This window comes from Podarcis cretensis (assembly GCF_951804945.1).
Source record: "Podarcis cretensis genome assembly, chromosome: 9".
Classification (NCBI taxonomy): Eukaryota; Metazoa; Chordata; class Lepidosauria; order Squamata; family Lacertidae; genus Podarcis; species Podarcis cretensis.
In genome coordinates, this window is record NC_137178.1 from 10,750,887 (window position 1) to 10,769,000 (window position 18,114).

General features: G+C 45.0%; 1 protein-coding gene and 1 long non-coding RNA gene across 11 annotated transcripts in view; one reads left to right on the forward strand and one right to left on the reverse strand.

Moving 5' to 3' along the window:
• Positions 1-11,127, reverse strand: part of CCDC158 (coiled-coil domain containing 158) — a 57,931-nt gene extending 46,804 nt beyond the window's left edge. Inside the window, exons 1-5 of one of the 10 annotated variants that reach the window (XM_079990683.1) lie at positions 10,673-11,125; positions 6,243-6,294; positions 5,467-5,503; positions 4,038-4,159; positions 258-541 (exon numbers count right to left, since the gene is read on the reverse strand). In XM_079990683.1, the coding sequence (XP_079846809.1) occupies positions 258-541; positions 4,038-4,159; positions 5,467-5,492 (432 nt within the window). In that variant the 5' untranslated portion in view covers positions 5,493-5,503; positions 6,243-6,294; positions 10,673-11,125. The other 9 variants (XM_079990681.1, XM_079990689.1, XM_079990684.1 and 6 more) reach the window with 9 other exon arrangements.
• Positions 1-18,114, forward strand: part of LOC307224465 — a 56,787-nt gene that overhangs the window by 14,595 nt on the left and 24,078 nt on the right. The gene's annotated exons all lie outside the window — the stretch shown is intronic.

Below are 18,114 nucleotides of genomic sequence, written 5' to 3' on the forward strand. Positions count from 1 at the left end.
AACTTCCTAAAAGTTGATGAAATTTTGAAAAAAATATAATTAATTATAAAACCCTTCCTGTATGATCCCAATCTGCTGCATTCAGATTTTCTTTGTGCATAACTTAAGTTACTTTGGTCTACGGTTTTGATTCTCCCGCCACCACCTTTAGTGCATGGAATACACTGCCCTGGTTGTGATATCCACACACACACACACCCCTGCAGTTAAATGACAATCAATACATGGAGAGCCTTTCTGCCAAGCTTGAAACTCACTTCATTTAGCTTCTTCTGCAGATCTCTGACTTGCTGAGAATATTCTTCCAAGATGGACTCAATGGACTCTTTCCCTTTCCCTGGACATTTCTTGGGCCTTTTACTGGTCTCCATGTCAATGTCCAATTCATATTTAGTGTATAAAATTTTGGGAGGGCTACTGCTGGTGGCAGCAGCAGCAGCAGCAGGGGCTGTACTACAGGTAGAACTTGTGGAGCCCTCCATCAGTGTGCCGAGCCTGGAAGATGGTGCGTTTGGGTTGCTCTTATATGCAGAAGAAGTGCCTATGGAAAACAACAAAGATGTTCAGGGCAGCTGAAGAAAGTGGAACAGTAGCAGTAGCAATAGCGGTGCAAGTGCAGTAAACAGCGGCTGGCTGCTTGCCTATTCCACAACCATTCACATCCATGGGGGGGGGGGGAATTGAGAGCAAACAATAGGTTAGCTATTAGAGCAGGGTGTGCTGTGTTGGAATCTCCTCTGGTTGAGCATTTTATATTGCAGAATCATTCTGATAGGGATTTATTGTTCACAGTACTGTGGGTGAGTCAGAAAACCATCAACAAACGACAAGATCATGAAAAACGGCTACGACAGAAAGAATCTCAATTCATTTTTATGTTTAAGACCATTCACCCTGAAGGACTCAATTCTGAACTGGATTTAAATTGTTTTATTTGATGTTTTCTTGTTGTTGTTATACTGCTTTGTACCTTTAATTGAATTACTGCAATTCATTCTCCCTGTAATGAGCGCCACCTGGGAATGGTTACTTATGCTTCCGGTATCATGCAAGTGGTAGCAGTGGTTACATATCCACATGACCACTGCTCCTTGTGCATTTTTCTAATCTATGGGGTCCTTCTTATTGTAGTTGTAGCATATGGATTGTAATGTGTGGAGTTTATATAGTTTTCATGTACACAGGTCATTGTTTCATATTTGAATTCTTTTGTAGTTGTGCTGAAGAAGATTCCAGCGAAACACTCAGATTATCCGGGATCACTGTCCGTTGTTATTCACCTACTACTTCGGCACCATGAATGCCTAAAATAAGTTTTACCGCTTAGCCCACAGGATAGCATCTATTACTTTGTTTCAACCATAGACTTATTATACTTTCAAACCACTTTCAAAGATTGACAGACGTGTGTTCAATTGATTTCAAATATATTAAGAGTATTTACAAGTGCACACATTTTGTTTTTGCTACTAAATCATGTATATTATGCAATAAGAATTACAGTGCTATCTAGTATACTGGTCTGCGTGTTGCTTGTATTGTTTGTTGTATTAGAGCAGGAGTCGGCAACCTAAGACCCATGGGCCACAAGCAGCCCACGGGGGTCGTTTAACCGGCTCATGAACTGCTCCTGAACCAAGCCACCGGCTCGGCGAGTCCCCGTACGCTGCGCTAAACCACCGCAGCGTGGCACGGGGACTTGCTTCCGCAGCGCCAAAAATTGCCTCTATGCAGACACCAAAAATCGTGGGTGCGATCCAGCCCACGGAGGGATTTCTGCTGGAGCGAACTGGCCCTGGCGAGCTAAACCTTGCCAACCCCTGTATTAGAGTCATGTACACAGAGTAGAACTGCCAACCTAGCAGTTCGAAAGCACGTCAAAGAGCAAGTAGATAAATAGGGACCACTCCGGCGGGAAGGTAAATGGTGTTTGTGTGTGCAGCTCTGGTTCGCCAGAAGCGGCTTAGTCATGCTGGCCACATGACCCAGAAACTGTCTGCGGACAAACGCCGGCTCCCTCGGCCTATATAGCGAGATGAGCGTGCAACCCCAGAGTCGGTCACGACTGGACCTAATGGTCAGGGGTCCCTTTACCTTTACACAGAGTAGAAGATGGCAGGATCCCCAAGGATGCGCCTTACGGGGAGCTAGCTTCAGCCACCAGGCTCGTTGACAGAGCAATTCTGTGCTACAAAGATGTGTGCAAACGTGACATGAAGGCTGGCAGACATCAAGCCTTCCATGTGGGAATCCCTTGCAAATGACCGCAGGCAGTCAGGTCAATGACCAGAGGAGGAATGACCGCTGTGAGGACTGCAGAGAGAGATGAAACACCACGGTGCATCTAAAGCAGCACAACTGGATGCCTTCATCTGCCCCAGCTGCAACAAAATATGTCTCTCCCGTATTGGTCTCTACAGCCACAGCAGGTGCTGTAACTCTCCAACGGTTTGACTTCACCCCCCTGTGACACACTCTTCCAGTAACTCTCAAGGCAGGCAGTGTCAGGAGTTCAGCCTACACTCGAGTAGGACCCTGGCAGAGGCACATGCCCAACTGGCATGTTCCCTCCCTGTCGGTCGATCGTTTGGGAGCTTCATAAGCTTTCTTCAGCCCGAACATCACAGCGACCGATGCCAACAGACACTGGCACACTTAGGGATCTGCAGAGTTTGCACACCTTGCGTGACAGACCTCAGTGACTCAGCATTTTGGCTAATCTACTTTATTTACATATAAACACACACGGAGCACTGCAACATGGCTCCCTCTCTCTCTAGCATCAGATAGCAAAGAGAAAAAAACAAAGGACAATAGTCCCACTTCATGGAACACAGTAACACAAACATCCTGTTTCCGTCACTTCCCACTCTGTGGAGTCAAAACATATACTGTCATGTGAAAGACAACAATCCTATGACTGCAATTATGGAGCAGGAATCCTAACAGGCAGATGCCAACAGCAAGAGACAATATCCTTGTGGAAGTTGTAGTGTTTGTCTGAATTGAAGCAAGATATGGGCTGCGTTCTGGGAACTGTAGTTTGTTAAGGGTGCTGAAAACGGTATCTCTGTGAGAAACCATATGATGAATTAATCCTAGGAATAAGAAGGAATATATATAATTAAGGACTTTTATACATACAGCACTGAAGGAGCAATCGGTATAGGGCAGTGCTTTTGCTCATTATGGCACGAAGGCATGACAACACAAAAAAACTACAACTCCTATCTGTGAGTGTAGAAGTTGCACTGGAACTAGTAGACTTCAAAGTCCATAGGCCAAACAATTTTTGAACACCAACTTGCAGGAAAGATTCTGAAATTGTGGTGTGTAGAGCATGCACAAACTTCAGGAAAAGAACTATTCAAACAGTTAAAGAAAAGGATGTATTGGGCCCACAGATAAGGGCCATGTTATTGCCTAATGGGCTTGATGAGGGTATCAACTGGATGACAGCCACAGATGTGATGGGAAACTCAGACTCTTAACTTTCCTGTGTTTTATATAAACCTTTCCTATTTTCCATTTGTATTGGGTTTAACTATAACATTTTTTTTTGCTGTTGCAATTTATAATAATATTGTAGAATAATGTAGAATAAGCACTGGCAGGATAGTTTTAAAGAGTGAATCCGGTATATGAAAATTTAAGCAGGATGCTTATTACAATTGATTACCTTATTGGGTCAGGTATCTAATTTCTTGGAATGGTATAAAAATCACAACCTTTTGAGCATAGACCTAGATCAGTTTGAGGGTATTTATTGTCTGAATGAAGAACTGGTTCGAGTATGTAACATATTAGAAGTGAGTTTTGCTCCATTTTTTAAATATATATCTCACTAAACTGATCTAATCAACTCACTTTTTTGCAGAGTTTTAGCCAGGGCTGCCTGTTTGAAATTTAAGAGGCTTACCCTTTTCATTCATCTTTCGAACGCAACTAGTAGCTCTGAAATCACCTTGTTGCCTCTATGGTCAACTGCAAGGCATTCTCCATTTTTTACACTTTATGTACATGCAGGTTGTACATACCTGAACTTGTCAAGAGGTTTGAAGGAGGGGAACACCCTTGACGTGTGAGGGATTCCACTGAGAATTTGGTTGCTTCTTCCTGCAGTTTCAAGGTCTCTTGGGTTTGCCTTTGCAGCGCTTCCCTGTAGAGTCAAAAGGCTGCATATGAGTAGAGACTATGCTGGATGGAAAGCAAAACACTGATGGACAACAAAAGAGGTTTAAAGATGCTCTCATGGCAAATCTTAAAAAAAAAAAAAGCAGTATAAGCACGGAAGATTGGAAACACTGGTCTGTGAGTGCTCCAGTTGGAGGACAGCCTTTACCAAAGGTGTTGTGGGTTTTGAAGATGCTCAAACTCAGGGCAAAAGGGAGAAACAAGCAAAGATGAAGGCATGTCTGGCAAACTCTCACCTTGATCAACTCCAGCCCGGAAACCTATGTCCCCACGTAGGTTTGGAAGGACGTGTGGATCCAGAATTGGCCTCCACAGTCACTTACGGACACACCATTAAGACAGTGTTCATGTGAGACAATCTTACCGTACTTACAATCTACGAGTGATCGCTAAAGAAGAACTACACCACCTACAGGTGACTTGCACCTTACAGGAAAAGACACTCTGGAAAGAACTTTCTGAGTCCTCTTCCTCCCTCCCATAGCCTGCTAAGCAAGGTGGTGGGCAAGGCCCATTCCAGACAGGTAAGGATGGTTGCGGGGCGAGGGCAGTTCTGGGGTTTCCTGGCTTTATGTGATTTTGCGTTTATGCATTGACCCCAAAACAGAACCCTTCCATAAAATGTGAGTTAAAAGGTAAAGGGACCCCTGACCATTAGGTTCAGTCGTGGCCGACTCTGGGGTTGCGGCGCTCATCTCGCTTTATTGGCCGAGGGAGCCGGCGTACAGCTTCCGGGTCATGTAGCCAGCATGACTAAGCCGCTTTTGGCGAACTAGAGCAGCGCACGGAATCGCTGTTTACCTTCCCGCCGGACTGGTACCTATTTATCTACTTGTACTTTGACATGCTTTCGAACTGCTAGGTTGTCAGGAGCAGGGACCGAGCAACGGGAGCTCACCCCGTCGCGGGGATTTTAACCGCCAACCTTCTGATCAGCAAGTCCTAGGCTCTGTGGTTTAACCCACAGCGCCACCCACGTCCCTCAAAATGTGAGTTACTTGTACATTTATTTCATAATCTGGTCTAATATTTTCTTTCAGGTCGCATTCCTAAATGTACAGTGACAGTTAAAAGCATTTGCACACTTCAGACCTTAACACATGCACTGTCTGCTGGGCCTTTCTGAGAAATGATAGTGTCGACTAACAGATAAATCCTTTACTACTAAATTCTCTCAAGAATCTATTAATTATCGAGGACATTCCTGTGCTCAAATTGTCAACTGCAGATTATTGACACCTCTGTAACAGGATAAAAGCAAGCAGGTACTACCTTAGTTCTTTAATATTCTTGCTCATTTTTGCAAAACCTGCAAACAACAACAATTATTTCATAAGAAATCAATTTGAGAAAGCCTTTGTGATAAAATTTACAAATGAATGCAAGAGCATTACAAATATACATGGGATACATTTATTTTAGAATCCAGCCATGGTTCTTAAATGTTACATATTTTAACAAACTGATTATGTATTTTTAAAATTACGTGTTTTTGCTCTTTTCCATTTCAAAACAAACAAAAAGTTTAAGAAAAGCTCCTTTCACAAGAAAGCTTCTTTACTATAACTTTTTTTTAAAAAAAACAAATACCTTGCCTTGTACTATTGAACAGGTGAGCAACCTGGAAAACAGGGACCAACCACATTTTATGTGGTCTCCCAAGCCTCATGAAACTGACCTAACTTTCCACCCCATCATGATTACTTCCTATCTGTTCATTTTATCCTTATTGTTCCTTGCCTTTTCAGGTTTTCTATGTAGTGTCTGAATAGTTGGAAGGAAACAGTATTTTACTGAATGAAAATAAGTGTATGGCTTTTAAATAAAAGTGTTTTTCCTGGTTATATTGATGGGGGAAAGAAGTATATTTATTTGAGACCATCCCCATATACCCAGTGGTTACACCTACAACATACATTTAAAGTGGATGGTTTCCCCCAAAGAATTCTGGAACTGCAGGGCAATTCAACTAAATACACACGCCTCCTTACTCAGCCAGTGCCAGATAACAGCAATAAAAATCTGATCTACCACCAAAATATTTATACCTCAAAAGGTGTTTGTCCTCTCCAAGAACCGCAAAAGGATTTCACGACAAACCTAAATAGATATAAACTTTATCAGCATTCAAAAGTCACACATACTTTTAGAAGGCAGAACCTTTAGAAAATCAAGATAAGAGATTTCACATTTTCAGGATACAGCTTCCAATTTCAAGTTTAAAAGATGTAGTAGAAATTTGCTCAACTTTTTGCTTATGCAGGTGTGACACAAGAGGATGCAAACTGAAGCCAGATACATTTGACTGCTTTGCCTTTTTGACTTTTGGTCAGATCACCAATCAGCGCATCATGCTCAATGTGATGGATGACAAATCAGCAAAGTACAGCAACTTTGCTGGCTCACAAAGTCTCAAAAATGCACATGCAAGTCAGGAGGACTTTAGATGCTTCAACAAAGAGCCGCAAACAGTGGTGATGTGGAATTTGCCAAAGGGACTAGATGCAGAAGACAAGGAGAGTAGGACTAATTCTGTGCTAATGATGTGCTGGACTAGGAGGTGCCTAAAAGTTATTGAAAATAATACAATTGCCTTATGTTTCATGGAGCCTGGATGTCCTAAAGGATCATAATATTTAATTAAAAATGAGGGATGTCAAAAAGCACTTGCATTGATGAAAATAAGATGCTAGGACATTGCCTTTGCACTGTCCAGAAAAACTTATCAGGAGAACATTCTCAGGGGATCATCCCACCATCATCCGCCAGGGAAAAGGGAGGCTTTGCTGATTCTCTAAAAGGCACAATCCAGTTTAACACATTTTGGCTATGTTGTAGACATTTGACCTCTTTATATAAATAAATTACATTTTTGTGCCTGTGCAACCACAAATGAATGGGAGGTCTTGCAAGAATACCTAAGCCCGGGTGAACTTTGATGCTCTGGAACAATGTGAACACTTATTAGGGTTCATTGTCCAGAATAATCTAGCTACTGTATATTCATGTAAGGAAAGGATATAAATCCCCAAGTGTGTACAAGAGTCTTGTATTTAAACACTCACCTTGTTGCTATTGGCAACCCGGAATTCCATGCAGCTAAGTGTGTGGAATTCTCTCCAGGAGAGTTAGCAGGTTTCACCTTCATCATCCTGCTCAACTTCCTCACTGGGTATGGAGGAAGATAAAACAGGCTGGTGAAGAAGAAACTGTATGGACAGCTACAACAGTATGGAATTTATGCTAACCTTAACTCAGATAACAAAGAAATCTATACACTCAAGGACAGGTGGCAAGGGAAGAATTGGGAGGAAGGGTGTAGCAGTTTAACTTTTATTTCTTTACATAACACTGTATTCTTGAAAATCAATAAATATATAGGGGGAAAGCCTGTGTGTTCTGTCCTTCCTTTGGCAGTCTGCTGTGCTTTCAGTTGCATAAAAAAGGCAAGTTTTTTTTATTTTGCAGGCTACTACTGGGGAGGGGGGCTTATTTACAAGGCTGAAATACATATACTTATTTCTTTTTTAAATGGTTTTATTCCCCTTCCCCTGCACTCAGTATCGAGCTTTGAGGGGTGACCTAAGAAAAGCTGACAACTGAGCTCAGTAACAGGCAAAGAGGTGCACTAGAATCATTTAAATATGTTTTTATAGTAACAAGGTCTCTCTAGGGCATGTCAAATACATTCTTCTTTCATTTATTAATATGGTAGTGTAGAGTACTATAAGATGTTTGGGATCTGCCTGTCTTGATTCTCTTTTAAAATGCAACATATAAGGCCAATGCATAGGAGAAAAGAAAGTGAATGAATGAAGCTGGCTGAAATGGTGAAAAAGGAGAGAACACCAAGAGGACCATTCAGGATTTGGGAGGGGAGAAGGAATCATTTAGTAGTGAATTATAAAACCAGGATGTCAGAATTTTCTGTATTTGTGATATATTCACCTTGTTGGTGGTGCCACCCCTGGGGTGGGGAGACCGCCCAGTCGGTGCTGACCTTTGCACTTCCCCTGTTGTGAAATGATCTCCCTGGTGAGGTGAGCCTGTCTCCGTCATTTATGACTTTTAGGATTTTTTATTTTTTAAAAAACCATCCCTCTTTACCTAGACATTAGTTGGCTGAAAGCCACTTTTTGGCAACCCTGAGCTCACTGGTTGAGATAATGTTTTAAAACACTTTAAAAAAATCATGTTATTATCAGTGGTGTAGCGTGGGTTGTCAGCACCCGGGGCAAGGCAAGTAATTTGCGCCCCCTAACCCTGAGTGAGCCAGGTAGGGGCAGAGAGCTGCGAGTGTGAGAGCACCCCCCCCCATGTTGCGTCCGGTGCGGCCGACCCCCCCTGCACCCCCACGCTACGCCACTGGTTATTATTGATGTCGTTTGCTCTTTCAGGAGAAAAGGTGGGGTGTAATTAAAATAAATTAATATAGGGAAGCAGCTGTCAAGGAGACTTGAGGAGCTGACATAGGCAGGTCCCAGGCCTTTTGGACCCTTTGAGCAAAACAGCATATTTAAGAACTCAACAATCAAGAAATCCATAATCTGGCATCCTAATCCACAATCCACTAGCAGTTACCCAGGGACCTGAGGACTGGGCCGTGCCGACAAAGTCTGCACGCTCTGGGTCCTGCGAGGAAGAGGTGAAATTGTCAACAGTCCATACCTGTTGTATTGTAATAACTCTCAGTGAAAACCCACCAGTGCCGGATCTAGGACAGTGCGGGCGGTTCCCCTGCCAAGCCGAAGGGGCACAACACGGAGAAGATTCATAACTGAGAAGATCCGTTTGGGGGCACCGGATTCTGGCCTCGCTCAGGGCACCATATGATGAAAGATGACCAAAATCCGCCCCAGCGTAGACATTCCTCAGAAACAGGAAAGCTAAGGGCAAAAACCCCCCGAAAAAGGTATCCCGGGCAGGCCAGCTGACTGCCTCCCTGTCCTTCAAGTCCCAACACTCTCCCCTGCTAAATATGAAAACGTGGGTCCGGATGCTCCAAAAGCCTTGTCCGGCGGCTTGAACACCCTGCCAGGCCAAAAATCGAGCGGATAGGTAAACCACCCCCCCAAAAAAAAGCCCCAAAACGTAGCTCTGAGATTGTGTTGGTCACTTGACTACGCATTGGGCGGAGATGCTCCAATTCTTTATAACCTTAGAACCGCAAGGTCAGTAAAGGTTATTTGGGGAGGGGCGGTAGAGTAGGGGGTGGTTGGCCCCTTGGCCTACAAGGAAACGCCATCTTCTCCTAGGCCCAAGGCCTGCGTCCCACCTGCTACGGATTGTCCTCTTCCCACTCCTCACCTGAAAGAGGATCCAAGTAGGGGAAGGAAGTGGACACACCTGGGGCAGGTGAACTAGGAGCCCACAGCAGCCCCTGCTGGTGGGAGGTGGAACTGCAGAGGCTTCCCTTAGGCCCAGGCCCTCCTTGCGCCACCTTATTTATTATATATATATATACATATATATACCCCTTGAGGCCTAGTTAGGGGCAGAGGCAATTGTTTACTTGTTTTACTACTACTACAACGAAAGACGTCAATGCGGGTTTGCCAAAAGGAGAAAAGCAATAGAATTGGGGGTGGGGGTGGGGGTAGACACAGTCACGCTTTAAAAAAGAGATTGCTCTTTATTTATGTCCTAACACACCGCTTGATTGCCAAAAACCACCAAAGAAAACCACTGAAAGCAACAGAAGTAATTAGATCATAATATTGTGGTGATGATATGATAGATAGGAGATTGGGTGCAACAGAAGGAGAAAAAACAGCAACTCCACGGAATAAAAGAGTGGGAAGTCGACAAAAAAAAATCAGAGAAAAGACGAAATGGTGGTCTTGCCTGTGTATGCTAAAAATGTTGATACTTAATAAAATATAATTGTAAAACAAAAACCACACGCCTCAAAGCAGGTTTACAAAAAGGTAAAAAAAAACACCCCAATAAAATCAAGGGAGGCGGGCTTTTTAAAAGATTGTTTATTTCATAATACACCACTTGACTGAAACAAACAAACAACCAAACAAACCTTCAAAGCGGGTTTACAGAAAAGTAACAAAAATAATAAAATCGAGGAAAAAAGCAGCCACACCGTAATGTTTGTGATAATGTGCAGGTGTCAGGTACATTAAGTGTTCAATCTGGAACTTTTAGGGTTGTCCCCCAAAATAATCTGCAACAGAAATTCACCCAGACTCTGATACAGCATGCAATGAGGGTAGGATCTCTATCTATCTATCTATCTATCTATCTATCTATCTATCTATCTATCTATCATCTATCTCTGCACACTGTGCTTCATGAGAAAGAAACCAAGGCGGTAAAAAGCCACCATGTGAGAATCCAAGAATGGGGAGGGTATCAGGCGGAAAAATCCCGCTGCAGTGCTAGCAGGAGATATGCTAAAAAGTGCAAAGATTGAAATAAATTTCCAAACAACAAAGTCCCATCCTGGGACTTGTTGCATTGCACCTACCTCTGAGAGCGACACCTGCGGGGTTTGTGCCTTGCGGTCTTTTGCAATGTGCGAAAACGTTTGTTAGGCCAGGCGTTGTGAACTGCCTTGTGCGATGATGACCTTGCTCTGCACACACGAGGGGAGAAGGGACCACATTGCGTCTCTCCGAGGGCTGCCCTGCCGTTCATGCTTCCCTCCTCCTTTTGCACACGACACACGGGCCACAGTTGAATGCCAAACAGGACTCCTGAAGTGCAGGAACCGTTGAGAGTCAGCAGGCCTCCCTCTGGCTGGCGGCATATGGAATAACCTAGGCAACAAACTCCACCTCTGATAGTAGCTGCTGTGTGCATGTGTGGGAACCAATGAATGCCACTTCTGGTGTTTGGTTTCTCCAGAAGACGGCTTTTGTTCATGCATCTCGGTAATTGCTGTGGAAGGAAACTGAATACTGCCATGCTACAGCGCTTGCTGATGCTTCTCTGCTGCTGGTCAGCATAAGCCCTTATGCACATGGGGTTGGGGGGATTTATAGAACTGCAGCCTTTTTTAATCCATGGGTAGGAATAATTGTTGCACCCGAGCAGAGACAAAAAGGAGCCAAACAACACCAAGGGGTTAATCCAGAGAAAGAGCGTTTTATTCTGCCATCGGGGGGGGGGGGGGGGGCAGAAGGCACCTGTGTGATTCAGTTCACAAAAGACAGGCCGCACCGTAAACATTTTACAAGCAGGTTTTTATCCATTTTTCAAACCCCTTTTTTCCTCTCCCCCTTCACAGATTCTTACATAGAAATGTTGCTTTTCGTTCTCTGGCTCTGTTCCCGGAAGTATGTTGCAAATCAATGTACCAGGACAAAGTTATCTGGGATCTGGGAAGCGAAAAGCTTTACTGTTCTCAGCTATGGGTTTGTTACAGTGTTTTTGTTACAGAGGACTGCTTAGCTCGTGCTTTTTGTCTTAGAAGAAAATGGAGTTTTTAGAATGTGTACGCCGAGGCCTGGCTGGGGGGGGAATTCACAAACAGGTTTTTTTAGGGCTTTCTGGGGTAACCCTAACTGTACCCCTTCAGAACCTCCTATCAGAATACAGTGGTGCCTCAGGTTAAGTACTTAATTCGTTCTGGAGGTCCGTTCTTAACCTGAAACTGTTCTTAACCTGAAGCACCACTTTAGCTAATGGGGCCTCCTGCTGCCGCCGGAGCACGATTTCTGTTCTCATCCTGAAGCAAAGTTCTTAACCCAAGGTACTATTTCTGGGTTAGCGGAGTCTGTAACCTGAAGTGTATGTAACCTGAAGCGTATGTAACCCAAGGTACCACTGTAACGCACATTTGTAACATACGCAACAAAGAAACTGTGCACATATGCCTGTGTACTCTGCATCCAACACGCAGGATGCAGAATACACAGGTGAACACATCGGGTAAATCACACCCCATATTTATCCTGCATCTATCCCAACATGCTGTGTTTTGATGGCTCCCAAACCGAGAAAATGACCTGGCCGCGCTTTGAAGTGGTAATGTGTACCCAGGCACAGACTGTTTTTTTCCTTGCTGTGAAACGCTGGACATTTCATACATTCTGCTTGCAAGGCCAGAATCTCTGATTAAGACTGGGCTTTCACAGCCAACCTACACATTACACTGGTACCTCGGTTTACAGACGCTTCAGGTTGCAGACTCCGCTAACCTAGAAATAGTACCTCAGGTTAAGAACTTTGCTTCAGGATGAGAACAGAAATCGTGCAGCAGCAGCAGGAGGCCCCATTAGCTAAAGTGGTACCTCAGGTTAAGAACAGTTTCAGGTTAAGAACGGACCTCCAGAACGAATTAAGTTCTTAACCCGAGGTACCACTGTACACAGAAACCTAAGTATTAGAATCCCAACAGCTGTTGTTTCTAGTTGAAGATGCTTTGGGCAAGGGAGAGTTTTGGGAAGAGAAGAGGCAGAAAAGATGCTTTATTATCCCCATGTTTGCTGCTTTTATGTCATGGCTTCCTACCCTAGCTGTGGGGGCTTGTAATGCGGCAGGAAACCTTTATGGCGCATTTCTGGTGATTTGTGGTCCTGATGCTATCAAGGCAGTCACATGCTTTCAACGCTGTTTGCACCTGCAAAGGTTTTGGGGCGGTCGCACAGCTTCATTACCAATCAGAGAGCGAGAGAGAGAGAGAGCATGATATAGTGGTTAGTGCATTGGATTTCAGCTGTATAGCTCAGTTGGTTATAGCATGGTGCTGATAACACCAAGGTTGCAGGTTCAATCCCCATATGGGACAGCTGCATAATGCTGCATTGCAGGGGGCTGGACTCATTCAGGGGTCAGCAAGCTTTTTCAGCAGCGGGCCAGTCCACTGTCCCTCAGACCTTGTGGGGGGCCGGACTGTATTTTGAAGAAAAAAATGAACGAATTCCTATGCCCCACAAATAACCCAGAGATGCATTTTAAATATAAGGACACATTCTACTCATGTAAAAACATGCTGATTCCTGGACTATTTGCAGGCTGGATTTAGAAGGCGATTGGGCCGGATCCAGCCCCCGGGCCTTTGTTTGCCTACCCATGGACTAGATGATGCTCAGGGTCCCTTCCAACTTTACAGTTCTGTGACTGAGACAAGGGTTGGAATGCCCACTCAGCAATGAAGCACCCTGGGAAACTGGTTGGCCACTCTGAGAAGGGGAGTGCTGGACTGGTTAGGCTTTTGGCAGGCTCGTTCCAATCATACTCTATCCCCTACCTCCTTCTCACATTGAACATCTTCTCCATCCAATTCTTCATTTCTCTTTCCCCTCTGTCTGCCATGATGAATAAAAATATAAGGTAATGAAAAAAGAGAATAGAAAGGCAGGAGGGATGCTTGGTAGTGTCGTCGAAGATCAGACTACAGGCTCATTATCAAATTCCTGAATTAGGGAACTTCCCCCCTCAGAGAGATGAGAGATTTTCAAGCTTTTCAAGAGTTCATCACCTTGTTTTTAAAGACAGGGTGGCGGACAGGAGCCACCCGCTTTGCTGCTTTAAAGGAGGAAAAAGGTGCGTCTTATGGAGTGAAAAATACGGTACTTAATGTATGGGGGACATTTAGATTTCCATTGTTGCAAAACCAAGCACTTCAGCTCAAGTACTTGAGTGAAAAGAAGTGAAAAGTACTTGCACCTATTTTGCTTCCGGAGTGGTTCCATACAATTCATCTGCACAGATTTTGGGTCTCCATGACACAAAATGAGGTATAACACCTTAGGAAAGTAGTGAGAGGCTCACGAAAGAGGCCCTTGCCTCATATTAAAAAGGGATGTTGCACGATATTTTCAGTATTCAGAATGTGCATTTTGAAGAGTCCATTGTGCAATGTACTGAGACCCACAAGACAAACCACAGCGCTACTCTCCTTCAGTTCACCTGGTGCAGTGTTGGAGCCAGGCCTGAGAGGTGAATTAAGAAAAATCCCAAACCCTCTTTTGAGAATTAGGAACATGCGGAAGTTTGTGGTGTTTGTCATTGGGTTAATGTAATTCTTTTGGAAATTCAAAATACGGAACATTTGTTTTATGTTATATTTAGTGACTGCCAGTGTCATCATCTTGAGACATTGGTACAGTGGTGCCCCGCAAGACGAACGCCTCGCAAGACGGAAAACCCGCTAGACGAAAGGGTTTTCTGTTTTGGAGGCGCTTCGCAAAACGAATTTCCCTATGGGCTTGCTTCACAAGACGAAAATGTCTTGCGAGTTCCTGCGGGGTTTTTCCCTCCCCCCCCTTTTCCTAAGCCCTAAGCCGCTTAACAGCTGATCCACTGATAAACCGCTTATCAGCTGATCCGCTAAAAGCCGCTAAACCGCTAAGCTGTCAATGGGCTTGCTTTGCAAGACAAAAAAACCGCTATACGAAGAGCTTCACGGAACGGATTAATTTTGTCTTGCGAGGCACCACTGTATTAGGCAAGGACCTCTCTTTTATCCTCCCTCACCTCAACAAATAGATTGAGAAATTAGACTACCTTCTTTGCATCACAGCTTGTGTGTTTTAGCTGAATGTCTACTATCCCATTAACAGATCTGCTGCTCCAGATTCTGCTGCTTCAGAGAAGCGGACATGGAGCAATGGTTCCAAACTACAAGAAAAAAGATTCCACCTAAACATTAGGAAGAACTTCCTGACAGTAAGAGCTGTTTGACAGTGGAATTTGCTGCCAAGGAGTGTGGTGGAGTCTCCTTCTTTGGAGGTCTTTAAGCAGAGGCTTGACAACCATATGTCAGGAGTGCTCTGATGGTGTTTCCTGCTTGGCAGGGGGTTGGACTCGATGGCCCTTGTGGTCTCTTCCAACTCTATGATTCTATGATTCTATGATCTGATTCATTCAGAACTTGCTGTAAACCATTTGACTGAAGAGCAGACAACGGCTGTCTTCAGTACATATAAGCGGTTATCAAGAACACACACCATCACTTCAACAAGTCAACTAAAAGTTTGTTGGAAATAACGTTTATTATAACCGATGCAATTCATACAAAAATTCATTAGTACTTGGTAGGCCCCTCCAGACATCATTTTTTATTGCGCACATTCATAATAATTTGTGCTTGCAATGCCAGTGTGGTGTAGTGGTTGCAGTGCCAGTCTAGGATTTGGGTTCAAATCCCCACTTGGCCGTGGAGCTCACAGGGTGGCTTTGCAGCAGCTGCTGCCTCTCCGCCCAACCTACTGCACAAGGTTGTTGTGGGAATTAATTGGGGAGGGGGAAAACCATGTACCACCTTTGGCTCATTGGAGAAAATGGTGGGACATAAATATAATAAATAAAATAAATTTAAAAATTGGGTTTTCCTTCCAATATTGTTTCCACCTGCAAATATTTTGGGGCGATCTTGCCGCTTCGTTTCCAATCAGTGCATATCCTGCAATGTCCTGCTAAAATCCCATCACCTTTTATGCCACAAATGTTCTGGTTTATTTTTGTTCTGCTTTGGCTGTGCTGGGGAGGGAGCAAAGCTCAGTGGCAGAAGGTCTGCCTTGCAAGCTGAAGGTCCCATTTTCGTTCCCTGTCATATCTAGGTAGGAGTTGGGAGAGACTCGTGCCTGAAATACTAGGACAGCTGAACATTGTGCTCCTCAAATTCTTCTTATATGAATTCAAGCATGATCTAAATTGGGTGCTTTCTTACTGAGTGTGTCTAAATTGAGGGCAAGCTCCTCTTATGTGCAACACAAGCCAAATGAAGCTGGTCAGCTGTCTGACTTCTTTTTCATTTGGATGTAGCCAAATCCTTGAACTTGCTGAGATATTTGTTCAATAAACATAGGCTCTTGGGAAGATGCATGTACAGGGTTCCTCCCATTTACGTGTGTTCAATCTACACGGAGCTCTGGAAACCTGGAAGTGGAGGGGGAGACCTGATGAGCCTCAACAAAGTCCCGCTGTGTCTCCTCACAAGCCAGAGGCACAGCGGGGCTTTGCTGAGGCTCCCAGCTGACGTGCAGGAAAGTGGTGGTTCATGGGACAGGTGACTCCCCATTTTATGCAATTTCCCTGATGGGTGCATGGGTTCAAAATGTAACCCCGCATATATGGGGGAGCCGCTTGTATTTGCAAAACGTAAGACTGTATCATTAACTAGGCAGAGGGCCTTCTCGGTACCGGCGCCCACCCTGTGGAATGTCCTCCCATTAGCTGTCAAGGAAATAGAGAACTATCTGACTTTTAGAAGGCATCTGAAGGCAGCCCTGTTTAGGGAAGTTTTTAATGGCTGATGTTTTATTGCATTTTTAACATTCTGTTGGGAGCTGCCCAGAGTGGCTGTGGAAACCCAGCCAGATGGGCAGGGTATAAATAATAAATGATTAAAATAATAATAATAATAATAATTTAATCATTTATTATTTATACCCTGTCACTCTGGGCAGCTTCAATAAAAAGATTAAAAGGTGTCTTCCATGGCGACACTAGGGCTCTCCCAGTTTGTTTCGGGCCCCACACATCAAGCAGGCCACACGCTGGATCTGATCTTTGGCGTCGGTATAGATGTGATCATGTTTCCTTCGATGAAGGTGCCATGGTCTGATCACTATGCTCTGAAAGCCAGGATTGACGTTCCACCCCCACCCTGCTTAGGTGGCGAGCCGATTTGGGCTCGCCCACAGAGGCTGATGGACCCTGATAGATTCCGTCAGGCCTTGCGGGACCTTGCTCCCCCTGGCGACTCATTGACTGAGCTTGTTGAGGGCTGGAATACCCAGCTCCTGGCAGCCATCAATGAGATCGCACCTAAGCGCCCTCTGCGACCCCGCAGAAACCGAGCTCCCTGGTTTACCGAGGAGCACCGGAAAATGAAGCGGGACCTCAGACGGCTAGAGCGAGTATGGCGGGGTGCCCGTGACGGAGCTTCAAGAACATCTTATAGGGTTTTTATGAAAACCTACGAGATGGCAGTGAAGGCCGCTAAGAAGTCCTACTTCTCGGCCTCCATTGCATCCGCTAGCTCTCGCCCGGCGCAATTATTTAGTATAATTCGGTCTTTAACGTCCCTCGAAGGACAGCCAAATTTAAATAACAATTTGACACACAGCTGTGAGGCATTTGCGAGCTTTTTTGCGGAGAAGGTCCTGTTGCTCCGCCATGACCTCCCTGCCAATTTGGATACAATAAAGGAACTGGAGGCCCCTCGACTGTCCTCGGGTCCAGTATTGGACCACTTTGACCGGATATCCCCAGCTGATGTGGACAGACTCCTCCGAGCTGGAAAGCCCACCACTTGTCCTCTCGACCCGTGCCCGTCCTGGCTGATTAGAGCGTGTCCAGACGAGGTGCGGGCCCCCCTGGGGGATATCATCAATCTGTCCCTTGGCACCGGGACATTCCCAGGGGAACTGAAGGAGGCAGTGGTGTGCCCGCTCTTAAAGAAAACATCATTAGATCCCTTAGATCTATCCAATTACCGCCCGGTTTCGAATCTTCCATTCCTGGGTAAGGTGATTGAGAGAGCAGTTGCTGAACAGCTTGGTAGGTTTCTGGATGAAACATCGGCTCTGGATCCATTCCAGTCCGGCTTCCGCGCTGGTCATGGGACCGAGACGGCTCTGGTCACCCTAACAGATGATCTCCGCAGGCAGCTGGATCGAGGCGGGTCGGGGCTGCTGATTCTTCTAGACCGGTCAGCAGCCTTCGACATGGTCGATCACGAACTCCTGGACCACCGCCTTGCCGACGTGGGGATCCAGGGCACAGTCCTTCAATGGCTGCGCTCGTTTCTCTCTGGTCGGGGACAGAGGGTGGCGCTTGGGGGGGAATTGTCATCCCGCCACTCCTTGGTGTGTGGTGTGCCCCAGGGTGCGATACTATCCCCGATGCTTTTTAACATCTTTATGCGCCCCCTCGCCCAGCTTGTCCGGAGTTTTGGGCTGGGCTGCCATCAGTATGCTGATGACACCCAACTCTATCTGTTGATGGACAGTCACC